A 27012-nucleotide genomic window follows, 5' to 3' on the forward strand; every position below is an offset into this window, starting at 1 on the left:
GTACTTTTGCTCTGCACTCAATCGGAGAGTCCGCGATCGCGTATGTGCACACGACTTCCCTTTGCTTTTGCCTTGTATAGTTTCGAGGAGCTGCTACAAAATCATCTCTACGAACTCATTCTACTTTTCACTGTTGTGATAACAAATTCACGCGGGGCACAATGCTATTCGGCCACGTACTGAATGAGGGATCAAGCAAATATTTTAGCTTGGTGAGTGTAAGTGCGAGCTAACAAGAACCCTTCGTAGCGCTCTTTCATGACTTATAATCGATAAGTCGTGCTTCTTTCGGTGTAATTTGGAAAGCACAAAGTTTAGCAAATTGTGTTCTTGTTGAAGATAACCTAAACACTAGCTCAATTTCATTATATGTACGTAAATGCCGGCTCCTCACTTTCTAAGACAGCATATGGATTACAATAGAGCATTTTTCTTATACCCTCCATTTTCTTAACTTGTGCAACGTGTGCTCACTTAAACTTACCAGTGCACTCCGTACCTTGTTTCTGGCGGTACTCATTCACTTTTACAACAGTTAGCCCTGAAATTAAACTGAAGCGTCAATTTAAGGTACACACTTTTGCTTCTGCCCCGAAATCAAACGTAAGGACGTCACAAAATTCCAGGGAGACAAGGGGCAAATACGCTATACTTTGTCTACTTCTAGCTGATGTCTAGCCTCTTGAGGGAGGTCTGTTTCGTTAGTGCACAGGAAGATCATATCCAAAGACGCTTTTCTATACACGCTACAGGATGGCAGCAGACACTTTTTATAACTTTGGCGTTGCACATTCTATAAGATATTGCATTATGCGTCCGCAAACGGCCCGTTTGGATGTGTTGTGGACTAGAGGCCAAAGTGAAAATACATTTTGTTCTTGACTTTGTATACGTTCTTTTATTTTTCTACAGACAGATTGATGAGTGGACAAGGGGGGGGGGGGGAAGACGAACAGTTTACTCGGAACACGCGTGCATTCTAAAGAACGCCTAGTTTGTATTTTTATCAGTACGCAGTACAAAAAGTGCTCACGACTAATAAGAACTGTAATAAATTCACGTATACGCATCATTTACCTTCCCTGTCCCACCAGAACGTGTGCCACTCCGAGTTTGTGAGCGCCAGCGAGTCGCTGCGATCCACTTGTGTCCTGGCTGTGAGTGCGCTCGCGGGTGGCGCTAGGTGCAACCGGGCCACGAATCTGCTCGAGGCCGACTCTGGGCTCTGCTCGCCGCACATTGTCGAGCTTTTCTTCAACGTGAGTAAATAAAGACCAACACGGGGTGGTGCCATTGCTTTACCTAAGCTAAGGCTGTGGCTAAGTTAATTTTTCTGTCTTCAATAGGAACCTCTCAAAAGGTGTAAAGACTCCTTCCGTTTTGACCTAACAGACAGAATAGTAGGTAAAATAGGAAGATAGAATCGAAGCTGTTTTGCACTGCATATCATCAGTGATTGTTGCAATGTTTGTGAGACATGACTTTCTGTACATTTGCCTGCTCGACCAGCTGAATATTTTACAAGCTCATGAAACATAAGAAAAGCAACTTACTGAACATTGCTTTTTAATGCAATCGCAGAGGCCTAATAGTGGTCAGCATCTGAGAAAGAAATAGAGATCGCTCTTATAACGTCCTCAAGACGTCACATACAGGAAAAATAAGAGTGGTTTTCCTACACCAACCACTAGCTGCTCTGGCTTTTCATTTCGCACTGGGGATGAGTTTTAACGACGTACGTGTAACTAGCACAACATTGTGTGCATTACCGGCACCCCTTTTGAAATTACAACGGGGTAATTACACTTACTGACAATGGCATTGTACATTACGAAGTATCAAATTTTATCTTAGTGTTAACGACCTGAATGAACGAGCCAGGGCTCTGGGAAGGAAAAGCATGTGCATGCATCTGCACTAATGTTGCCTGCCTTAACTCCGCAAAGCCTTGCCATTAAACTATAATATGCTGGCTCCTATATAAAAGAAGCGTGCCAATTATTACATGTGTGTGGGCAAACCTGCATTGGTTCATGTGGACCCACAATGAGCGATGTGAGTGAGCGAGATGTACATGAGACTCCCAGTCTGATATGCGTGTACCAAATGCACGTGCCCCCTCGCTTCACCCGCAGTATTCACTGACGCCGGAGGATGTGAAGGCCAAGTCCGAGCAGCGGGTCATCTACTACATTAACGCGGCGGGAAATCTGGCCACATCGAGCGCTGTGCGCTACCTGCAGAGGTTCGCCGATCCACGCCACAACCAGCCTGTCACGCGCCGGTCGGCTGCCCTGTGGGCCCTCACGCGAACAGCGGCTCTGAACCCGAGTCTGGTGAGTGCGGAACTGCGGCCCACTCTCCCGTGGCTCTCAAAACTTTGTCTGCCACAAGTTCGCAAATATTAGTAGATAATTGAGGGGCTTCCTAGGGCCTTGCCGCAAATATAGGGCACATAGCATCAGAGAACAAAAAGAGAGAGGGATAACTCGATGATAAGGTGAAGATATTAGCCCGGCCGATCGCCTGGCATGCTGCTTCAGATATGTTGCTGTGAACCCTTACTGGTTAGTGGCAGTTGTTAATGCTATGTGACCTGTGGGTGCTGTGACGTTTGCAGGGTCTCCTGGGTCGGCGTAATTTAGAAACCACATTAAAAGGTTTGCGAGCGCACCATATCTGGTGCGCTGGTACCGTGATCTGCTCAACAAGCAACCACTTTTCCTTACGCTATGTACGGGATAGCTAGGCTCAATGACAGTAGTTCATGCCAAGTGTGCGCGGGGTGAGAGGGGAGGAGTTAAAGATACATCAGGACCGACAAGCAGTGACGAACACACGCACACAAAAGAAGAACGGCGCCAGTGACATCGCTGGCTCACTGATCTCACGGTATTTCCTCAGTTAGGAAAATTTGCTGAAGAAGACCCCCCCCCCCCCAAACCTGCCTTCTTCATACCTGTTATTTTCATCATAACCATCTTTGCTTTGCTCCTTCCCTTTTGTCCCCCTTCCCCCATACCTCAACCCTCAGTAGCAAGTGTCAACACAGGAGTTCAGGACAATCTCTCAGATATTTTAATAGTAACTCTCTCTCTCTCCCTCTTTGCTTAGACATGGCCAAAGCCTCACAAATCAACTGATCTCGAAAAAAAAAACTTGCCAGAGCGTAAGGCAGGTTAGAAGGGGGAGGGCGGTCAGTGTTGATTCTGCTAATGTTTATGGCACGAAGAATGGTAAGCGAAATAAATTATGAAACTAATGAGCAGTCTGCGTCTTGTTCGACGTTACTCATATATGAACACTTTCAAATATAATCCAGCTGCAAGGTAGAAATCGCGCTATCCTCCACCAACGACGTTTGGATATTGTGTTCGAAAGAAAAGCAAAACAAAAGAACATATCGTGTAGAAATGATGTGTGGTTGCCGCAGGTGCGTTCAATTGTGCTGCCCATCTACGAGAACACCAGCGAGCCTCACGTAGTTCGAGCCGCGGCGTTCATCAGCATCATCTTCAGCAACCCGGACCTGTTCATACTTCGCCACATCGCGCGAAGTCTGATCGACGAACCCAGCGACCATCTCGTGTCCTTCGTGAGCAGCAGCTTACGTGCCATCGCCGACTCAAAGTTCCCCTGCGTCCAGGACCTGTGAGTGCCACGCTGTAGACTTACAAAAAAAAACTGAATGTCTCGTGATACAGCAAAAAAAAAAAAAAACAATTTGGTCTAAACCGCGTGTTCACCACATTACAAAGTGTTGTTCAGGAGCTCACTCGACACACGTTTTGCGTTTTCGTGGAGCGAAGTGCAACCGACTGTGGTGGGGAGCAATCCACCGTCATTTGCACCGTCATGCGCACGAAGTCCCAGCAATAAGGCCTCAAGTTAAAAAACAAAAACAAGAAAGACGGGCCATTCTACGCGATGATATAACCAAGTGCATGTTGTTCACAGTCGAGAAGAGTAGCCGCCAGTAACGTTTGTTGTTAGTGCCATTCAACTAAATCATTATGCTAAATTATCTACTTTTTAATTAGTGCTCCAAATGCGAAGCTGTCATTGAACTATGTGTAGGAAATAGAAAGAAAGTTAGAGCTGGCGTATCTTCAGTCACGCATTTTTGCCCATTTATTTCTTCCGCCTGATAAGGAAAGCCCGCGAAATATGAAAATATATCACTTGAACCGTCTGGCCCACAAAAGGCAGCGCCCATCAAAAAGCACACCAACGTTTCATTTATTATATACGTTTCTGCACGCGACTTAGCCGCATTAAGCCTGCCACTTCTAAACATTTCCAGCTCAGCGATAAATAAATAAATAAATAAACAAATAAATAAATAAATAAATATGTATTTTCGTGTTGGCTCAAATAATAGACGCCCCTTGCTACGTTCTAAAGAAAACGTGCGACATGCGCCAAGAACAGATATAATTTTCCATTTAATACACCGGGACATTTCGATCAGTTGACCGGAAGAACTGTTGACAAAGCATGAAGGCTTTTATTTCTCCACAGTACTGCTGCTCACCAGTTAGTGTAGTAAGGCACGCTGTTGGGCTAGCAGGTTCATAGATTCAGTAAAAATTTTAACTGCGCGAGAGAAAGACAAGGCCGTGCACACAAAAATAGACGGCCATACAAAGCGCAGTGTGTCTCCGCGCTTTGTGAATTTTGCTCTCTCACTGCGCCTTTGTGCGTGCGCCTACTTTTCCTGCTCACGTCCTGTCTTCCCCGTGCAATTAATGTTTTGCAGAACCGCCAGTTGCGCTGTATTTCTGCGTCGAAAACCGGAAGCCTTGCCACGATCTGTGCTTTTAAACAGGCAAATGCCTATAAACGTGGCCGTACCTACAAAATACGGAACATAAGTGGCGCTTGTTACGCGCCTGGAGAGATGGGTATTTATTACCAGAGAAAAGCTGAGAGATCGGCCTGAATCAATGTCCCAGTCTGCTATTCGGCGTTCGGGGCAAGGGTGTAGAAAGAAAGACTAGAGAAGATGTTGATTATGAGGATGAAGATGGGGGTGAAAATCTTGCACGCTCCAAGACTGCTCAAAGTCTCTTGTCCAGTCCGCTCTCATGCAAAAATATGACAAGAGCTTCCGGACTATCAGTGTTCCGCGAACATGTGCGTATTTGACCAACGCTGCCATTTCCCGCAGCGTGGAGAAACTGCGCTACGTGCTTCCGCTGTGGGACAACGTGCGAAGGCTCTCCAAGCCAGTGGACATCACGAAGTCCGTTACGTACGCCAGTAGTGGATACAGTCGTAAGTTGCTCACTTTTTTTTTCTTTTACTCCATGACATTTAGGAGACCTTGGTGCTTTTAGAGGGTACTCTCTTTTCTCGTACAAGTATGTAGTAAGTATGACATAACAAGCCGGCACTGAACAAAAGAAAGGCAACAAAGAAGTCAGAATGACGAATGAAGAAGTCAGAAAGTCAGAAGTCAGAATCAGAGTGACGTAAATGCGCGGAAACAGTTGACCACAGGAATCACTTCAAAAGCGAATTTGAGCGTAATTTCACATAAACAAAGAACAGACAACTCACAACCCGTTACAACAGAAAGTCAGCTCCCGATACAAGCGCGAATCTCAATATTGGTCATATGACACCGTACAACCTAATGTCACCTGCCATAAACTCAATAATAATAATAATAATAATAATAATAATAATAATAATAATAATAATAATAATAATAATAATAATAATAATAATAATAATAATAATAATAATAATAATAATAATAATCTTATTTTATGTCCACTGCCCCGACGAAGGCCTGCGATCTCCAAATACCCCTGTCCAGCGCCAACCGATTCATGACGTGTGAGAAGATGTGCCTTAGCGAAATGATGTGCGCGCAGAAAGGATAGCAATTATTTCTGGGGAACAAGAGGAGGAGAAGGAATCGACATTTCTTGATTTATTTACACAAATGGCACACTTTTTTATTAGAGTGCACGCGCACCTAACCACGAAATTGAGGCGAGGATGGACCAGCCGGTAATAAATGTCTTGAAAAGGTTTTGCGTCCCTGGGTATCTTCAGAGTCAGATGATTGATTATTGATTGCTTGAATGATTGCCTGATTGATTGATTCATTCATTAAGTGATGACCAAGCTTTATGTCCGAGAGCAATACATAGGCTATAAAAGACGCCTTAGTAAAAGGCCCGGCATTAATTATTACAACTTGGGGCTCGGTACACGACCGCTTTTGCCTTGTACTCCCATCGGCAACGCCACCGGGAGCCCACTGCGCCACCTCGTGTACACCAGCCGAATACCATAAACACTGAGACGCCGAGACGGGTCCAATTGTGAGGTGGATAACCAATAAGAATTAAGAGCGTTTTCGGAGGGCCTCTTTGCAGCTTATTTGACGTTGTAGAATAAACAGTCGACAGTACAGCGCTTGTGCCGTGTCTACCATTTTTCTTTCGTTCCGCATCTGCACTTGTTTGTGCTTTTATATCGCGTCTAATAAGAATGATATTTGATTATTTTTCACTGGAGGATATATGTGCGTTGCATTCGCCATCTTGTTTGGCCAATGCTCGACCGCATGTACGCGCTAGTCTCCTCTCCTTAGATAATTGTGTCTTTACCGTGCAGGCGAGTTCGACATCGGCAGCCTGAGCGTACTGTCCGTCTTACGCTCCGAGGACAGCTTCCTGCCGCAGAGCGTCTACGCCACCACCCACGCGTACGCAGCTGGCAACGTGTACGAGGTCTTCGCGCTGAGCTTCGAACAGTGGGGTCTTGACAGGCTTGTGAACGCTCTGTTGGGCCCGGGTCCGGGCTCCACCAAGAACCTGTGGAACGTGCTCGGCAGGCGTCGCTTCACTCGGAGCTCCTCGGAGACGAACCGCAAGCACATTGAGCAGGCGGTGAGACAGTGAGATTCGGACGTTTGCACGCAAGGCAGCCAAGGGAAAGGAATGATAAGACACAGCTTAGCAACTAGAACGCTACGGAGCGTGGTCATGTCAATCGTTGAATCGTGCACGTTCTCTTTTGGCGCTCACCGCCTTGCGGTGGCTGCTTTAGAGTCGGGCTTGTCTTTAGCGGCATTTGTTATTTACGATGATAGTAAGGAAAACATTTCGATACATCAATCAGAGGTTGGAAACAGCCTCTGAATTGGGTTAAACGCCTTCTTGGAACGCTAAGGTAGCACAAATGAAGACACTTGCGCTAGACAGTCCGCGCTTTCATGTGCTCTTCACGGGTCTTCGTTATGTTTGCACTGCACTAGCATTTCAAGATGGCATAGCAACAGGACAGCAAGCCTCGCAATACGTTTGACAGCATGAAAGAGGAGAGATATAAGAGTTCAGAATGGTGCCGCACATTGCGCCAATTCCGGGGACCAGCGGTCACTTCGTGTCGCGCGGGTGGTCTTGAGATTGAGGCAGACGACCTTGAGACTCGAATTTTTGTCTTAAGACTATGTCAAGATGTCATAGACTCGAGGGAGGGCTGCTGAATTGTTGATGCAAGAGAGATTAACACACTAGGAGGCGCACTTGGTCATCTAGACGTCGCTGACCTCTGCCTGTCTTTTCATCTCAACGGAAATGTAATGAGCGATACGGCTGTGGGAGGGGGAACAATGTAGATATGGGATTACACTACAGAAAGCTCTTTCACGCGGTCCCACCCCCTGAATAAGCTTATCTTTATTATCACATTCCCTAGCCATCGCTTTCCAGTCTCTAAAATGTGGTCAGTGTGTTTCTGCGCAATCAGAGTTAAGATACTTTCATAAGACAGAGCGATAACTCTCTCAGATGGTGTTAAGCGCGGGTGAAACGGTTACTTCCGACGAAGAAGTGAACGATATTCCAGTTGCGGATTCTCAGAGTCTAACGGAGAGTGCATCTTGTGCGTACGATGTTATCATCCGCACTATTTGTGTTTCCGCGAAGAGATGTGCGAAACGAGCTAGCTCAAAAATGCTTGACAAGAGAACGTGGACATAACGGCTGCCTATATTTTTTTTCCGTTGCAGCTTCCCATTGCCGACCGCGAATACGAGCCAATGAACGCACGGCTCAACGTTCAACTCTTTGGTCGCACTGTGAAGCTGATGCAGTTCGACGAGTCAACTCTCGCGGCGTTCCAGTCTAACGGTAAGGAACGTGCACAGCCCGGACGAACCATTCCTGCCTTACGCGTACGGACTACGCTAACGCCACTGGCCCCAATGTCTCTGGACGCCTCGAAAACGATTGTCTAGGGCACAGGAACAGTGTGGTGCGCAACGGGCATTCTCCTGGAGGTCATGAAATTGAGGCAGGTTGCTATAGAGCGAACTTATTGCGAATTCTGGAATTATCACCGGGACGCACCGGTGCGATTTGTCCTCGGAGCGGAAGCCTAGCGAATCACATCGCCACCTTGCGTACAACGATGGTGGTCGCCGCTATTAGCATATAAGCATGTGGCGGGATGAGGAAGAGTTTCTAAACCAGAACACAGTAAGGAAATGTGGCGCCAGGCAGCAAGGAACGACGGACAGCATACACATAAAATTCACGGGAACGAGCAAACAATCCCGGAGTTCCGGTCTGTACAGTCGACACCAGTGAAGTCGGCCAAGTTCCTCTGCTCGAATAGTAGCTTCACTTATGGAGAACATGACATTCCTATGTTCCCCACCATCTCCGTTCTTTCTCTCGCGCTTATGCTTTGTTAGTCCGTTATTCTTTCATTTTTTCCCGTGCCTCAGGGTAGTGTATCAAGCCGAAAGTATCTTTTGGTTAAACTCCATGCTTTGACTATATTGTTTATCTCCCCAAAGAACATTTTGCTTTCGAACTTCAAACAGCCTTCTAAATTCCTAGGCCAGCTTTTGCTATCTTTCTTGTGGTAAAATTGTTCTTTTGCAATAATTTGACTGACTCACCACGAATACTTCCCTGTATTGAACGCGCAGTCACAAATACAACCGGGCACCAAGTTTTGTGTGTGACCTTTGCCAGGAATCTCACAAATCTAAGCTACGCGCTCAGTTTGCTAAAGAATTAGGTGCTTTCAACAAATTACGCGTACTTGTTGGCTGACTTTCAGCAATTTTCGCGGACAAACTGAAGGCTGAAATGAAATATGTGCACCCAAAAGCTCTCCTAGTCTAGCTTTTTTATGAGACAACATATCATACAAGTTGCTTCTGTTGTTGCTGAAACTTTAGTGGAACTTGTGAATAAGGAAGTTTTGTATTTACCTCCATGCGAAGTAAGTGAAGCGGGCATGTTGGTAAACTATGATGGCGAAATTTCATGATTGCGTGCTTCAGTTACTTTGTCTTATCAATGAATCGCATGTTCGTTCTGTTTCTTCATACGTTTCTGTACGTGCGCATGCCTATTGGCCTATTGGCCTATGTACATATGACGTTACATCGCCTATCACTAAACTGTTAGAGGTCAGCGCTTCGACTCGTCTCGCTCTTTTCGTGTCGTTTAATCAGTGTGCGGCGTATGTTCGGTCTGTATGAAGCGTTCGCTTGATGTAATTTCTTGCGAGTAAAGTTAAATAACAAGTATCTGTAGTGACCTAACCAATAGATTTGCCATCGCAGAGCCTCCGGCGGCTGCGCTGGCTCACGTGCTGGGAGAGAACGTACACTCGAAGGACTTTCACCTCGTCGAAGATCTCATAGTACTCGTGCCCACTGAAGTTGGCTTCCCGACATACTTTGACATCAAGACGGCCGAGTTCACCTACGGGAACCAAGCCAAGCTTGACTTTGAGCACACCGAGGACGGCAAGTTTGTGGTGGACTTCAAAAAGCACTTTGTGTAAGCAGTGTCCTTACATATGCTTTTGGATCATGTCCTTAATCCATTCACTCCCCACGCGTCTGAATTCAAATGAAAATAAAGTAGTAGGGTTGCGTTGAAGCGATAGCCAGCACGAAAGTGACTTCGCTCACAGCTGCTGCCGCCCTTCCTAACGCTAGAAACTCGCTGTGATCGAGGGAGATGGGTTCATGTTTGCTTGTGCGCGCGTGAGACTGTGCTTGTTAATTTAGTTAATGTGCCTATGTTTGTGCGTTTATACGGTCGACAAAATTCCTATCCTTACTTCGTATAGGTGTGCCCTAATTTGCTGTCGCTATCGATGGTTCGCATTTCGGGAGAAACTGCGATTTTTTTTTCAGCTGTTGTTCAGCAATCAACACATTTTATCTTCACGTGATGTGCCACGACCAGCCTCTCCATTTCACTTTCTGCAAGACAGGAGGAAAAGTTCAGTCACTTTAACATATGTTAAAGAGGACGAAATCAAAAGCCTGCCAGCTCACGAGACATTCATTACATTACTTGACATTCGCATTCTAATACATTACTTCCTATTGTTTTCTCCCACCAAAGGTGGTGGGTTCGAGTGCCTTAACTAACGTTACAAAAATTAACTGTGAATTAATTAACTGCGCCCTAATTGACATGAAGGTCACGGGTTCGGCTCGCAGCAAGGGTCGTAGGTTTGAATGGCCTAATTAATTATATGTTAATTAACCTTATCTTAATTAGCTTCGCCGTAACACCAACGACAGTGGGTTAAACTCTCGTCCTTCACCATGTCAAATGGAATCCAACGCGGAGATACGGCCGGTTCGCCCATATCTCCATGTTGGCTCATGGGTTCGATTGCCTTAATCAACTTCGCCTTAATTAACATCAAAGGACCTGGGTTCAACTCACGCCAGAGGTCGAGGGTTTGACTCCCACCAATGGTCGTGACTTCGGCTCTCGACTTTCATGATGTCAATTGGAGTCCAACTTGGAGATATCGCCGGTTCGCCATATCTCCAAGTGGGTTAGACTCCCCTTAAAGGTTGAGGGATTTTTACTGCCATCAGAGGTCGTGGGTTCGGGTGCTTTAATTAACTACATTTCATTAACTGTTTCAATTAAATCTGCGTTAATTAACACCACAGGTCGTGGGTTCGACTTTCTACTTTCATGATGTCAAGTGGAAACCGACTTGGAGATATGGCCGGTTTGCCCATATCTCCTAGAGGGTTTGACTCCCACCGAAGGTCGTGGGTACAAGTGCGTTAATTAACTCTATCTTAATTAACCGTACCTTCATTAACGTTGTCTTAATACCACAGGTCGTGGGTTCGAGTGCCTTAGTTAACTCTGTCATAATTCACTATGTCTTAATTCACTTTGCCATTATTTACACCCAAGGTCGTGGGTTCGACTCCCACTAAAGGTTGAGGTTGGACCCCTAATTTTGGTTCCACTGAATTTTGGTGCCTTGACACCGGATGGCGTAACGCCGGACGGTCAAATTTTCGTTCCATGAGCCATCTAAGGCTTTCGCTTTAATAAGGAGGAGTTACGGGGTTCTTTAAGCATTAGTACAAGTCGTAAGCTAGCCTTTAGCGCCTAAAAATATTAATTGTTTTGCAGCGTGCTAGGACGAGTGGTAAGATTGACTTCGACGAAAATATCTATCGCCTCCTGATAGTATGGCTAACTAGGAGCTTCCGGGGTGCTGACAGATGCAGGGTGTCCTAAGTGGCCGAAGCGAAACAAGAGTATAATCCTCTTCTTGTGTGCATGCACCACAAGCGAGAATGTAATTGAACAAGCTTGCGTTGCCAGAACCAGCATGTACGCGTGATATCTGCATTGTTTAGTACATAATGTAGCCATTCCGAAAGAAATATCTCAAACGCGTATGTGTCGACCTAGCCTCTCTTTGTATTCCTCTTCGCCCCGCCTCCCGCGGTCCACAACGGTAAACTTATGACATTAAACTACCCTTTTTGTTGCAAAGCGAGCCTACCTTAGCTCTGCCTAGCCAAATTGTTCTTTGGAATCATTGGCTTTACTACTCGTAAATGTGAAAGTTGTTAGGAAAATAATGTGTCTTTCTTCCCGCGCTATGCCTGGCGGATATCTTTTAAGACCTCGGGGCCGATATAATCGGCCCATACTATGCGTCCAGACTGTATCGCGCGCACCGCCAGATTTGAGAGGTCATGCTCGTCCTTCTAAAATTTTTTCTCCCGTTTTTACTGTCTTTAGCTGTGCAGTTTTCAATACTGCGTTGACTTCAGTAAGTGACCTGGTCGTGCCTGCGCAAGACTTGCTGCGTTCAAGGCGCATCGCACAGTTTCTTTCTCTTTTTTCTTCTCAACTTTGACAGGCACGAGACCCGCTCGTACAAGATGCTCGGCATCGCACTCACCTTCAACCGGACGTCGCTGGGTTCGGGCTACGACTCGCGCCAGCTGTTCTCGTTACCCCTGGAGCTGCAGTTGACCCTGGACCCGGTGAACCACAAGCTGAATGTCAAGCGACCCGTGACCCCGCCCGTCGACTTGTTCAGCTACCACTTCGTGCCGTTCACATTCCAGCTTCCGTACGATCGAAGCACCATTGAGGAGCCCAAGGCGCTACCCGGATATCCTCTTTACAACAACGAAGATCTCTACTTGGTTCGTTATGACTTGCTAGTTCGAGTATCCTTGAACGTTCGACTAGATGAGGAGGAAAGTGCTCATTTTGAACACATGAACAGACCCAGCACGAACTCCTAAATATGCTTTCAACACCTTGAAGCACAACTTCATAACTTATATTTAGCCTGCAAATTTTTCATATAATGTTGCGTAGCATCAGATTAAAAAAAAATGAATTTATCAGAACGAAATCTGCTTTGATTTTAAAGCCACCATGCAACCGTTCCTCGTGGAGAACAGGAAAATAAATTTCTGCGAATGATAGCACGGAAATATAGATTTCGGGTATTTTCCGATGCTTCGTCGAAGTTACTGGAGCTTCCAGAACGATTTAATGTTGCGCGTCTCTTCCCGTTCGTAAGACAGAAGCCTCCCTGGCTACAACAATCGCGAGATCTGCAAAAGCACATTAGCGCGTTTGAGCTACCAGCGAGAACGTGTTTGGTAGCCGAAGCGCGCGCGGTGGTTACAGTGCTATCCTGATCAAAAACCTACACTGCTCCTGTTAGCTAGCAAATAACTATAAAATGCCGGTAGCGTAACGTAAGCGTCTAAAAAGCAAATGCTCTGTGTTTGGTTCTGCTTAGGAACACTCGGACATCGAATGCTGAAAGTTATTGTTCTCTCTTTGACACAGTTCGACAGGACATACCTGAACGGCTCGCTGGGAGTGTCCGTAAACTTCCAGGGATACGCGCTCAAAAAGGACCTCAAGGCAAACCTACGAGAGTTCTTTCACGGCATGGACCTCCGCGAGAAGATTGAGTACCTGGTCGTCAACCCACGCTGGAGTCCGCGAGCTTTCCGCATGCAAGTCCTTCCAGCCCAGCACGACCCCCTGAGCGTGGTGAGTGCTGACAAGCACATGCGCAAAAACAATGAATTCTTCTACACACATGCCACTTTGTGTCATTTCTGAGTAGCCGTAAGTATTTTATTTTATAAGCGCTGACAGATTGGCTCATTTATTTATTACGCATCACAAATGTTAGCAAAAAGAACATTAGGACATCGGCTTCTCCACAGCTATAAACTGTCCAATAAATGTGGGGTGGTGCCTGGGGAAGTCAAACGTTTCAGTAGTGTACCAGTCGACAGCCAGAGGCGGGCCAGTCACTTGCAGTATAACAAATAAATAAATGAATTGCAAAGGGATAACTTCTATCTCATTTCTCGTAGTATATGGCGTTTGGACATGTAGGAAATCGCCTTCTACATCAACGTCTTCACTGATAGTTATTCAGTGACAAAATCAGTATATTGATGACCTGTCCGGCTTATTACAGCCGCGTTTGGCCGTGTTTCTTTTTAAGCAAATACAATAGATTTTTGCTTCTCGGTCATACATGAAATTGCTCGAAATCACTCAGACTTCAGTGCGCGCCTTCTCATGTTCTATTTCGCTGTGTGCGCACCTCTATTTGTCTCACCATGGCTCCTCAGCTAGTTGGTTCAGCGATCGCAGGGTCTACTGGGAAAGTTCCCAACCACATATTTCACACGCCAGCCACTGTAAGTGCAAAAAAAATCCTTGCAAATAGCACTTACCCAAGAAAAAGAAATTGGGGAAACTCTCGGCCCCTTGTGGTTTAGAGTGGATTGTGCTGGGCGCGCGCCGATAGTGTGCACGATGCTTACCAGATAGCGCTCAGCAGCCATGATCTATCGTCGCCAACCAGCCTATCATCAGCGAATTCCTTCATATTGCCAAATTCTGTAATAGCACCATCTTGAGCCAACCAGAACGGCCGTAGCAGCCCTATGTACCAATCAAAGCTGACAGGATGGCGAACTTGATATTACAGAACTAAGCCCTGTCTAAAACAGTACACCGAAAGAAGCAGACGAATGTCACTGCAGCGGTTTCAGAGGGTGCGGTTATTTTTCGAGGGAAAAATTTTGTTTCATGGCCTACACGAGGGGGGCAAGCATAACGCGAGTGCGAGCATTGTGCGAGTAAAAGCGGTACAGACACGCCGAATTTGAAACGCGCTTGAATATGAAAGAGGTACTATTCAACTTTCCTGTTGCAGGTAGAGCTGGACCTGTCTCATCACTTCTACAAGCCAGAAGACACAGAGAGGCAGACGCAGTTCGGTCTGGAAGACCTGCCTGCCGCAGGCTCGGAGCGTCCGTACACACATGTGGTGCTGGGAAGCATGGCCTACAGGGGCGGCCAAAGGGAGCGGAAGCTATCGTGGGAGCTTAGATACTCGTTCAGCAAGGACCTGTTCCGTCACAAGCTGCTGTTCCACTACGACAGACAGCCGTTCTCACCATCCGAGCATAACCACACCAAGGTTTATGTTTTTGAGCGTTCTTTCTGATCAGCAAATCAACAAAATAAGTTTGTGCTCGCATAAACGATCGATAACTTTTGCAGATGTCACTTGCTGATTACATTGATTGGCAGACGCGGTGGAAGCGCATTACGATTAAAGGAACGACAGACCGTCAATCAGCGTCATTTTTATGTCGCCCGATTAACGAGCACAGTCATCGAAAGGAGGATGTCGTGTCAGAAAGCCGTCACGTTGGATGTTACTTTGTGCAAAGCTGAAAATATTTCCTAAAGTGATCGAGAACCCGGCTCCAAGATTTGAAAAAAAAAAGAAAGTAGTCTATGTATAACTGGCCCTTATGTGTTTAAGCATCCTTCAATATTACCTGTAGGAATACAAAAGCACCTGTAGGAATACAAAAGTTGTTTCTTTCGTGTGGTGGAAGTGGGCACTTTCGTGGTATAAGTTCGGTTTCACATCACATGCGTTCCTTCTTCAGCAGATGGGCAATCTCTCTCAAGAGCTTGAAAGCATGCTACAACACTTCACCGTTTTCGAGACTCACTTTACACAGATGACTGAGCAACTTAACACTGGTTTCCCTCGCTACGCTTACAGATATGCCTCGAAGCTTCCGCCAAGTTCCCGAGGCCAGATCACACGAAGCTCGGTGAAATTGCTGCTTTCCACCAAGGAAAAGAGATACAGGCATTCATGAAGCTCTACTACGGCAGCAACTGCGTCGACGACTCGTCGGTGAGAAATAAGCTTGAACAAACTCGAAGGAACCTTGACTTGCCCGCACAATATCAAATGCTGAGGCAATGACTAACCTAGGGAAAAAGATTCCTTCGGGCAACAACGCAACCCTCGAAGTGGCTCGCAGCACACTATGTAGAGGTCTATGGAGCACAGTGCCGTATCCAAGTTGTAAACATTGTTTTCACACATGTGAATAGCTTTACTGTTTCAAGAGAGTTTTTGGCACCATTCCGCTAGGTGAAATGGCCGCACACATGCTAAAGTCAAATTAAAAGTAGGATCTAATTACAATTTATTTCGCTGTTTTCCAGCTAAGTGATTCAAATTAGCTGTGACCACTACAACTCAGCCACCGGTGGTGCTAACACATCCGTAATGCTGAAAGCTTTGATGAAGTTCGCAACTTAATAACGAGATCCAGTAGGCTATTGTACACATTGTGTGATGCCCGAAAGATCTAGAAAATAGTGCCGTGCCAATGAACGCCATTTATTGTGAACACTGGCTGATTTCATGTGCTTTGAATTGTTGCTTCTGAAATGTCGTTTCATCGTTTAATGTTATGTTATGCGAAGCTGTAAGTCCTCCCAAATTTTAATGCTCCGTATCACGTGTGGAGTTACAAGCATGACACAGTAAAAGGGAGAGACCTTTGGGAGAACGCTGCAGAGTTTGACCTTACGCTGGTCACTGACCCTGCCTTTCCGACACGTATAGGGACGTCGACGTGTAGGGATACTACCCCTGACCTCTGCTTTGTAAAGAACGCAGCCAAGCCTAGTTGGTGCAATCTTGCCGAAGACCTAGGTAGTGATCATTATATGTCCCGGCGTGGGAGCGGCCCGCTTAGTGATTAATTATCACTGCTTGCAGGACCAAATAAAGTTTTCCTTCCTTCCCAATCGCTCAAAATTTGGAACACACCAGAATGAACATGTCTGGGCGCACAATGGGGACAAATTATCTTCTTGAGTTGCCCTCCCTGTTGTTTCCTTCCATAGCGTGAAGGGAAACCTGTCCTTCAGATACGCATCACGTGATCCAACCACCCGCGGATGATTCCGGCCACCTTAATGGAAATTCTAGCGTGAATTGTTCGTTTTACACATTAAGTGCGAAATGCATTGATGATAGAACGCAAATTATAAAGGCTAGTCGGCGGCGGGACAGTCGACAGGATGTTATCACTAGAGACCAGAACTTTTAGGCAAAATGCCTCATTATACAGCACGTGCTTATCGGGCTTATTTAACATCTAAGCACGAGCTACATGCCTAGAAACATTTCATTGGCATGTTTATTTTCGTGTTATGCCGTAGCCACGTTTTATTTACAATATTACATCGCACTGTGCAACTTGGTCCAAGGCAGCTAATTATTTCCCTACTGTAATGACCTTTGGACGACCATAGGTACACATATAAATAAATAGATTACCACAAACACTCGTCCGGTATAAAGGCTGTTATAAGCAGCTTGGCTGCAGATGAGAGTAGTGCTGTAAGAAAGCTTCACGCTGCACTACGTGACAATGCACTTGAAGGTGACATCGTACTTGTGTGCTCACTTCACCTTTTTAGGCAGTGTCATCGACAAACTTGAATGCCCGGGTGCGACCCGAACCCCGAATGTGGAGCTCGTTTTGGACGCTTAAGAAAGGTTCGCCACCATCCCAAAAGGCTTGTCACTGATATAGTTACGTTAAAACTTCAATCTGTCTCGGACAAAAATCTAGTGATTTCGGTTCTGAAAGAATTGTCAAAGGTTCTGACCGGCGAAAACTCTAAAATTTTGTCAAGGGTGTGGATCCTCTGATGCTTCGAGCTTTCAAAGTATGTGCCGCTAACTTCGGTGGATGTTTCTTTTGTGCGAAGCCAATATTCAACTTTAAAAAAAGCAGCAGACGAAAATCGCAAATTTTGTGATGTCTTGGTTTGTCACTGCTTTCATAATTCGTTTTCTTGGTGTCTACTCATGCGAGATGTCAGATAAATGTTTTGTTACCTACGCAAGATGCCTCATTCGAATTTCTTGAGAAAGAAAATTAAGTTAATAAAACAGGCGTTTAGTGGGCTGTGATATTAAAAACATTATTATTTATCCACAGATGGACTTGGACAGTTTAATAATTGAGCCTATGAATGCCTGAATGACAGTACTGGATACCTATATGGTGCCCTGAATGACACCTTTAGTGCCTCTTATAGGTGCCTAAAATGGCGTTTTTTCGTTGCTATACATCCAGTCTCTATTTATGAGAGAACGAACTGCTCCATTGCTCTGAATCACAGATTAGTAAGCCTTCAGCACACCGTCAGGTGGCAGCAGCAGAGCCGTAACCAAGGCAAAAGACTGAATGCTAATGCAAATTCATTAGTTCTTTAGTGTTTCATGTGGATGTTCAATAAAGCATGATGACCAATCAACACTTGTTACCTATTTCAAAAGTATCGCTTCTTGGACTGTCTCTCTCTCTTCCAGATTTATTTCAACGGCAAGTACACGCACACTGACGAAGACGCCAAGGACATACAAGCCAATGCAGCTGGCGCTCCACTTGCTTCAAAGCGACTTAGCAGTTTGCGAGAACTGTACGCGAAGTGTTTGAAAGACAAAGAGCACGGGATTCCGCTGAGTCATCACTGCATCTACTATCTGTACCGCAGCAGCCGTCTTGGAAAACTCGTCCTCGACGTGCAGTACAAGAATCGGAAGCCAGTGAGTGTAGTTTACCGCGTTATGTGTCGTTAAGCATCGTTCTTGCAGCAGATGTCTGCACAGCATGCACGATATTGACAAATCGCCTGAGTGGAGCGTCAGTTTCTAGAGTTTACCAACAGCCGCGTCATAAACACACCATCTGACTCTGCGAACCCACACGAGTCAGTTATATAGAAACATTTGCGAAATCTGTGTGCTAGTATAATTAAATGGCTACGAGAAAACTAGGACACTGACTCCTATTTAAAGAAAATCGGAAATGTTGGAAATAAAAATCGTAAATCGTAAATCACAAAGTTGTTGCGCAGCCGCACATTGCGAAAACTTAACAGCCATTGGTTCCTTAACCTTCTATTTTTATATAAGGACTCACTGAATAAATGGTAAAGTATACGCGTAACTAGCAACCAGGTTCAATAAGGTCGATCACCGAAGTAAACGAAAAAGGACTAGTGCGGGCATAAAAGAAAATTGAACTATCTGTCGGGAAACGCCGCTCGTACAAACGTTACCAAGCAGATGTGCTTAGATTGCAAAACAAGTACGATAGATAGGCACGAATCTTCTGCCGTACTTTGGATAAAAAGTACGATAGAGAGAAATGCGTAGGAGACAAAGGCAGGGAGGTTAACCAGAGTTAAAGCCTCCGATTTGCTATCCTGCACTAGGGAAAGGGAAAGTAAAAACGGAACGAAGAGCGGGGACAAAAAGAAAACCGTGAAGAAAAGTACGATAGAAGTTCTCGCAGGCATAATGCTCAGGTATTGATGTTACACTTGGATGAGCTTTCTCTATAGAGCAAGTAGTTTGTGTTCCTTTTACTTCTTATAGCGAAGCCTTACTCTACGTAAACATGCTTCTCCACGCAGCTGCTTCCGACTTCGCTGCGACAATACCTAGCGTACTCCAGGCCTCACCAGGCTAAACCCGGTTTCCTAAGCATCATCTTCGCGCACATGACCGGGCCGTCTGGTGAGCTGCACGTCGAGTCCCAGGTGCCGGCTTCGGCTAAGAAACCGCACGCGGACGTAGTGGTCACCGACCAGAGTGGCCACTCACGCCACTACGACCACGTTCCCATGAGGACACATCTGCTGGAGCCGCGAGTATTCATCGCCTTCCGGTACAGCAACCTGGCCGAGTACTCTCCTTACTACAGGCACCGTGAGTGCTTTTCAACACGCCGGCCGATGGCTACACCACAGCGTTTAGAGCGCTAACGGTGACCTCCGAGATCTGGCGGGACGCCGCGCGTCATCTCGGAGGCCAGGAAACTAAACGAGTTCGCCTTCCTCTAAATTTCGCCTTCCGCCGAACTCCGCGTTATGTACCCGCCGTGCTACAGGCCCTGATATCTAGTTTTAGTGCGGCAGTACACTCTCGCACGATGTGGCCGCGGACGAAGACCGCCATATGTGCGGCATCGGCACGTGAAGGTGAACGCGTTAGCGCGCATGGCCTTGTAGCCGCATTGTCCTGCCACTCTCAGCGAGCATTGTCATCGTGGTTGTCCACGCTGAAAACACCGTGGCCAAGGTGGCAGAAGACGACGCGTAAGGCCAAGTCAATGAAATCTCGGGTCAACCACTTGCGAACACGTATGTCCGCAAAGCAACAACAAGTCAATACCCAGTAAATACTAAATCACCCCCTCCCCCTCCTCATAAACACTTGTCTCCGAGACGGGGCAAAACGCCACGCCAATATGCTCTTGAAAGTGACAGGGGCTTTTGCAAAAGACAAAGTTGGCAGTCGACTAAGCATGTTCGGCCAGAGAGGTATCGAAATACCTTCGAGTCTGGGCTGCCAAATACTAGCCACAGGATAAAGGAAGGGAACAAAGGAGCTCATGTTACAAGCTGGAGAAAATGGCACGTCCCAGAGCAGAGATACTCCGTCATTTGCCCATGTCGTTGTTCGCGTTTTACAGTATGGTTCGGCGTATGCGCTGTTCAGCTGAGCAGGAGCGGAAAAACGAACACTTTTTTCTTCAAAGATTTTCAAAATCGGGAACTATGACAGCAGCCATTTAGGTTAAATTTGGCTTAAGCTTTAGAAAGCGCGAAAGATGAGCGCAAGTGCGCGAGTTCCTTCCAAGTGGCGTGTTCTGAAGATCATGGGCGTTTCACTTTGCTTTGTTCGGGTCAGCCCCTTGCGAATACACGCGTGTATATCCGCGAACCAAGAAACTGGAACTAAAAACTCGGTCCATGGTAAATCGCAAATTTGAACAGCAGCGCAGAACACACAACACAGAAAGGAGGGACCACAAAAGAAGCCGCTGATGTTTCTCTGCCGTGTTTCGCGGTTCAATTCTCTGTGTTATATGTTTGTTTGCGCAGCCGTTCAAATGTGCATCACAACAGAATAGACCGAGTATTGGCCTAATTACGATTAGGAATCGCTCACATCAACACTTTGAACACAATGGTACATGTCGAAATATCACTATTATCATGAGAGTACTGGGAGAGGGAGGACCTCGTTAGACTGCGTTGTACCAACTGATCACATGATTGCAAATTTCATAGAATTCCATCCAATCGTCTGCCAACGGCGATTGCACTAGCTTTGCAACTAGATTTTTTTATGATCTGAGATACCACCATATATAGCTTCTATTGTATGATCACGAGTGTTATCGGCTCCTACTCAGGGTACTGCGACGTTCAGGGCCACAGCGCAAGGACTTTCGACGGCGTCATTGTTGACTTGCCCAAGACTGACTGCTACAAGGTGGTCGCCCGAGACTGCTCCGTGAACAGGAGGTTCGTCGTCTTGGCAAGAGCTCTGTCAAATTCTGCATTCTCGAAGGTAAGCCTATTTGTTACGTTAGAGCGAAGTAATAGAAAAAAATGTTTGTACCTGGTGCCATGACTTATTGCCTAATCCACTTGTCACTCTATACTTGTTCTGTTGTGTATGTGGACAGAAGGACCCCACGTGTTTATGAGATAGAAAAAAAAATAAAAGACAGGAAGCAAAAAAAATCACGCAAGCATATAGATTAGCAAAAGGAGACTCTTCACTTTCTGCGCGCTAAATTATAACTGAAACAGAAAAACTGTTGTGATGATAAAACAAAAAGCGTCCGTTATTATCAAATCAGCCAAGTTAAACACATTAGAATGTAATTGCGAATCAATATTTCTGATCGTGGACGAAAATACGAAGTTCAGTACTGTCACTAGGCTTAATTATGCGCATGCGCTATGAGCCCAAGCATGCGCTATGAGCCCAGAGCCCGTTACATGAGGAGTACCCCGGGGAACAAAAATGAAGTGAAATGTCACTGAAACGAGCATCGCTTGTAAAAAAAATTCACAGCTGATTGAACAAACGCTAAGCCACTTCAAGGATAGGAAGCTCACGTATTTGCGTTTCACTTGTATGAGAATTTTTCTGGAGCAAAAATAGAATCAACTACCGAATGAAATACTTCAAAATGAATACTTCGCACAAAAAATGTGAGATAAGCAAAAGCTATAGTAAGCACGTGGTACGACGGTGCTCATTTTGCGCAACGCGCTGCGTTCTTTCTGCGAATGGGGATTAAAAATGTAAGCTAGGAACATCAGACGTCGGGGTAACCATATAACAAAAGTGGGAGGGCGTATATTTAAGAAAAAAACGACAACATTGATGCCCTCTTTGATCGAAATAAATAATAAAGATTGCGTGAAACAAAACGAGCATAGAACACATAAATGTATTATTAGAAGGAATTCGCGCCTTCAGAGAATCTCATAAGATAACAGAATAAGGCAAGAACCAAGACTAGGGTGAGACCGTTGGTTTTCGATAGAAATAATTTCCCATTTCTTGCCGTAAGTTCTCCGTCTTTGTCGGTGCAAATTTTTGAGGTGGTCTCATAAATAACCCTAATGCTTCAGAACGTTTTCCTGTGGTTCACGTAAACCCTTGTATCACGTCGCACCAGGCTCTGAAGGTGTTCATGCACAACACCGAAATCGAGCTTCTGCCCGCGGGAGACGGTCACCAGGCCGTGGTGAAAGTCGACGGAGCTGCAGTGGCTGTCACCGACGACGAGGCTTACGCACACACACTCGAAGGCGCCGAACTCTTCACCGTCTCCAAGGCCCACGGCATGTACGAGATACTTTCCAAGTCGTACGGCCTCGACGTCTTCCTCAACCGCGAAGTCCTCTTCGTTCAGGTGAGAGATATGCGCGACGGTGCTGATGCTGCTTTTGGCAACATCCACGTTCGAGTTTTATTACCACAGCAATTACGCGCACAGTCAGGGCTCCTTGGTGTTTATTTAACAGGGATAAGCGGGCTAGTTGGTGGTCGTTATTGGAATACATCATGTAACCGCACAAAAACAAGGGACAAAGAAGGAACACACAGGACAGGCGCGGATCTTCAACAACTTCCGCGCCTGTCCTGTGTGTTCCTTCTTTGTCCCTTGTTTTTGTGCGGTTACATGATGCATTCCAATAACTCCTTGGTGTTCTTGTGCCGTCGCTGTATCGACGGCGCATGCGCGATACACGCCTCGAGAGTTGGCAGCTGTTCAGAGAAGCGCAGTGCATTTAGCTGCAAAAGAGACGAAGCCAAGTGGAGGCTCTGCGGCAGAGCCCAGGTGGCGTTCAGCCTGCCGCTGCCTGCGTGAGCGTTGTGCAGGAACACGTTAGCGTTCCCGGTGACTGGCTGTGGGCACACCCACCCACCCATGTTGCAGACACTGGTCTCAGCGAAACGGACGGTACAAATGTTAAGCTAGAACAATCTCATTCTTTTATACGGGGTGCTGACAAATGACGACGCTTTTCAGTCGATCTAACCTCATGTGCCATCGAGGTGTCACTCCTGTGACGCTGATTGCGGCGTGCCTCGTTGCGTTAGCATTTTGAGACGTCTGGTGTATAAGCCAAGGAGGGTTTGAAGTGTTGTAGTGCGAAAGCGTTATACGCCCCATTATGCGGTATCAAAAACGGCTGACGGCGCAAAGAGTAAGAACTCGTCAAAGATGGCTCGCATTGATAGCGAATTTCTCAGGAAGATTCCTGTAAACAAAGTCAATTAAAGGCGTTGAACTGAATATTTGGTAAATTTCGATCTCGGTGCGAATCCAAACGGGGTCTACTGTCTGCGATACGAGTAGGCTTCCCTGACGCTGCGGTGGCTCCAAGGTTCTGGCTGACTAAAGGCCTGGCCTAGTGCGTGCGTCATTGGGCACGTGATGGCGCAGCCAATGGGGAACAGGTGCCGCCACTTCATGAGTGTATAACAGGAGTGCGTTCGTTGCTTTCCGAGGTCAACAAACGGTAGAATGCTTTCGCATTCCGGCACGTAGGCAGTCTTAGGTGTCGCTGCCGATTTTGTTTGTTTAACAACTTATGGCATGTGTCAACGTACAGTAGCAGCAGGCGCCGTTTATGCTGCAATGCAGCAGTTGGCGTGGCGTGGTGCATCGTGCCATCATGCCGCAACCGCATATTGTGAGAACCCCGCCTGAAGAGCTCAAGAACGACGATGAGACCTTGCTATCGCACAGATTCTACTCCTTCATTCGAAACTGGCAATTTTTTTAACCTGCGTGCCCCGCGTAGAGCTGCTCAAATAATTTCCCTCTGCTCACTTTAAAAAAAGTCAGGGCAGAACATTCATATCATGAATGCATGCAGAAATATGAGCCGGAGAAACAGTTTTGAAACGCACAGTGAAAAACGATATCAAAGAGGTCATAATGGAGCAGGCTGCGTTTGAAATCTCATTATCATCAACGAAACACGCTTGCTTGAGGGCTCCTACCAGCGGCCACAACAGTGTCGTTTTCTCGTTTGCACGAAAATTTTTCAAGCATGTTTCATTCCTTTCAGGAGTGACAACGCAAGACGAGTGATTGTGTATGTGAGCCGCTCGCGTCACACCCTCACTCGCTGGTCTTTAATGGGCATACTGTGTCGTCTGGTAACACTGCGCAGCCTGACACGAGGTACCATATCAAATTAGCCACAGCATGCTTCGCATAAAATTCATTCCGGCCATGCATGCATGAATCAGCATATTTTAATTTTGATCCCTTATAGCGAGATTGCTCAGAGTGCGAGCTCGGACTTCAACTGCGGATTCATTCTGACGAGCGAGCTGAAACTTGGAATGTATTTACGCTTAGCACAAGCACGCTCCGAGTCCGTTTACGTTGGCCCTGAACGCAAAATTCTATTGATGCTACTACGTCAGTGCTATAGCAGGACTGTATGTTTCTAAAAACACAAATTTTCGGTTTGCAGAGTCCGTATTTTAATTAAAAGCCCATCTTGTGTGCTTCGATTTAGTCCATAAAATGCAAACAGTGCATACTTGTGCTATATTGCCTTTTCTTTGGTTCGTGCTCCAATTCGTAGGTCGCTCCTTTCTACCGAGGCAAGCTGTGCGGATTGTGCGGTGACTACAACTACGACCGGCAGCACGAACTCGTGGGCTCGAATCTTCATCTCTACAAGGACACCCTTAGCTTCGCGAAGAGCTACGTGGTCCCCTCAGGAGACTGCACTCCGCCCTGAACCCTTCCTGTTGAGCTTAAAGGTCACCTGTCCGACACGAGCTGACGAACTTTTAAAGACGCTTGATTCGCCTGTGACAGCTCTTCTGCGACAGTCTTAAAAATTCAAGAGCATTAGCTATGCAACTTCGTCATGTTTTCAGTGTTTCACACTACGTCAAGAAATGAAGGACGATGCAATCATTCCCTGTTACCATTTGTTAGTTAGTCGCGGAAGATGTCACAGCTGCCTTAGATGTCTCGGTACAAGCAGTCAGTGCGAACTCAGATATCACTGCCAGAGATGTCTCGCCTTACGAAAGTCTCGAGACTGGCCCTTGCCATGTCGCGGTAACGCTATTGCGCTCGTAAGGATGCACAACAAAGTATTGGTTAAATATTGGTAGTGTGTCTGGTTGAGTGATGTGGATTAACGCAGGATTGGAAAGATCAGAGATAGGCTGAGAGATGAGCATTATGACCCTTAGGATTCCAAAAACAACCAGGAAAAACAACATTTTCATTTACTCTGTCCCTGTGTTCTACGACAAACAGAAATCTGGTTAGCATGCGGGGAAATCATACTGACTTCATATACTTTTCCATATCACACCGATGACTTGGAGCAAAGCTCACGAATACCTAGCCTTGTAATGAACGCGAAATGATCCGCGAGGTTGCTACTGTAGGCTAGTTAAAGCATGCAAGGTTGTCCTTGACTTAAGCAAAAGATATTCGCATGGTCCATATCTATACAGAGAAGTAGGAAGCTCTCTACATGATGCCAGTCAGAGAAGAAGGGGTGTGAAGTGAATGAATAAAGAGTGATCCTAAAGAGCATTCTTAATGTGTCTTTCTTTTCTGTGCAAAACATTTGAAAACCGCGAGTTGCATGTGTGAGAAATGATACGAACTTTTGTCAGATATTAAGAAGTTCACTACAACAGCAACACTAGAGCATCACGGCGACAAAGGAACAAGCGTAAGTGATGGTCAGGTACCATAAATAAACAGGCTACATGATCATGGTTTGTTGATCATTGAATAAAACTTCATAGAAAAGGGGGGCAGGGCCCGAAGGATTTCATCCGTGAGTAGGTGTCTAGTTTCTATTAGTAGTTAGCTAGTTGCCTAACATGAGTTACTAGAATGAGAAAGGTCAATTTTTTATCTCCATCACTTTCATCATCATCATCATCATCATCATCATCATCATCATCATCATCACCATCATCATATTCATGTCCACTGCAGGACGAAGGCCTCTCCCTGTGATCTCCAATTACCCCTGTCCTGCGCCAACCGCTTCCAACCAGCACCCGCAAATTTCTTAATTTAGTCGCACCATCTCGTCTTCTGCCGTCCTCTACTGCGCTTCCCTTCTCTTGGTACCCATTCTGTCACCCTAATGGTCCAACGGTTATCTAGTCTGCGCATTACATGACTTACCCAACGCCATTTTTTTCTCTTAATGTCTATTAGAATCGTCTATACCCGTTTGCCCTCTGATGGGAACCGCTCTCTTTCTGTCTCTTAAAGTTATGCCTAGTATTCTTCGTTCTATCGCTCTTTACGCGGCCCTTAACTTGTTCTTAAGCTTCTTTTTCAGCCTCCAAGTCTCTGCGCCGTATGTCAGCACCGATAAAATGCACTGATTGTATATTTTCCTTTTCGATGATAACGGTAAGCTCCCATTCAGGAGCTCACGATGTCTGCTGTGCGAGAACCAACCCATTTTTATTTTTCTGTGAATTTCCTTCTCATGGTCCGGGTTCCCTGTGATTAGTTGACCTAGGTTAACGTACTCCGCCTCCACAGACTCTAGATGCTGAATTGCGATCTTGAACTCTTGTTCACTTGCCAGGTAATTTATCATTATCTTTGTCTTCTGCATATTAATCTTCAGCCCCACTCTTACACTCTCCCTGTTAAGGTCTTCAATCATTTATTGTAACTCGTCTGCATTGTTGCTGGATAGAACAATGTCATCTGCAAACCGCAGGTTGTTGAGGTATTTACCGTCGATCTTTACTCCTAAGCCTTCCCAGTTTAATAGCTTGAATCCTTCTTCCAAGCACGCAGTGAAAAGCATTGGAGAGATTGTGTCTCCTTGTCTGATCCCTATCTTTATAGGTATCTTCCTACTTTTCTTGCGTAGAATCAAGGTGGCTGTGGAATCTCTGTAGATATTTTCCAGGGTATTCACGTAAGCGGTCTGCACTCCTTGATTA

General features: G+C 45.9%; 1 protein-coding gene across 1 annotated transcript in view; it reads left to right on the forward strand.

Moving 5' to 3' along the window:
- LOC142560060 (vitellogenin-6-like) overlaps nucleotides 1-25616 on the forward strand; it is a 38308-nt gene extending 12692 nt beyond the window's left edge. Inside the window, exons 10-25 of the mRNA XM_075671837.1 lie at nucleotides 1095-1259; nucleotides 2136-2336; nucleotides 3434-3651; nucleotides 5171-5277; nucleotides 6634-6908; nucleotides 8033-8153; nucleotides 9605-9824; nucleotides 12190-12481; nucleotides 13143-13352; nucleotides 14539-14805; nucleotides 15406-15543; nucleotides 18031-18267; nucleotides 19140-19434; nucleotides 20927-21084; nucleotides 22211-22447; nucleotides 24645-25616. Of these exons, the coding sequence (XP_075527952.1) occupies nucleotides 1095-1259; nucleotides 2136-2336; nucleotides 3434-3651; nucleotides 5171-5277; nucleotides 6634-6908; nucleotides 8033-8153; nucleotides 9605-9824; nucleotides 12190-12481; nucleotides 13143-13352; nucleotides 14539-14805; nucleotides 15406-15543; nucleotides 18031-18267; nucleotides 19140-19434; nucleotides 20927-21084; nucleotides 22211-22447; nucleotides 24645-24803 (3300 nt within the window). The 3' untranslated portion in view covers nucleotides 24804-25616. The remainder of the gene's footprint in view (nucleotides 1-1094; nucleotides 1260-2135; nucleotides 2337-3433; nucleotides 3652-5170; nucleotides 5278-6633; nucleotides 6909-8032; nucleotides 8154-9604; nucleotides 9825-12189; nucleotides 12482-13142; nucleotides 13353-14538; nucleotides 14806-15405; nucleotides 15544-18030; nucleotides 18268-19139; nucleotides 19435-20926; nucleotides 21085-22210; nucleotides 22448-24644) is intronic.
- Nucleotides 25617-27012: the final 1396 nt, after the last annotated feature.

This window comes from Dermacentor variabilis, chromosome 10 (assembly GCF_050947875.1).
Source record: "Dermacentor variabilis isolate Ectoservices chromosome 10, ASM5094787v1, whole genome shotgun sequence".
NCBI classification, from domain to species: Eukaryota; Metazoa; Arthropoda; class Arachnida; order Ixodida; family Ixodidae; genus Dermacentor; species Dermacentor variabilis.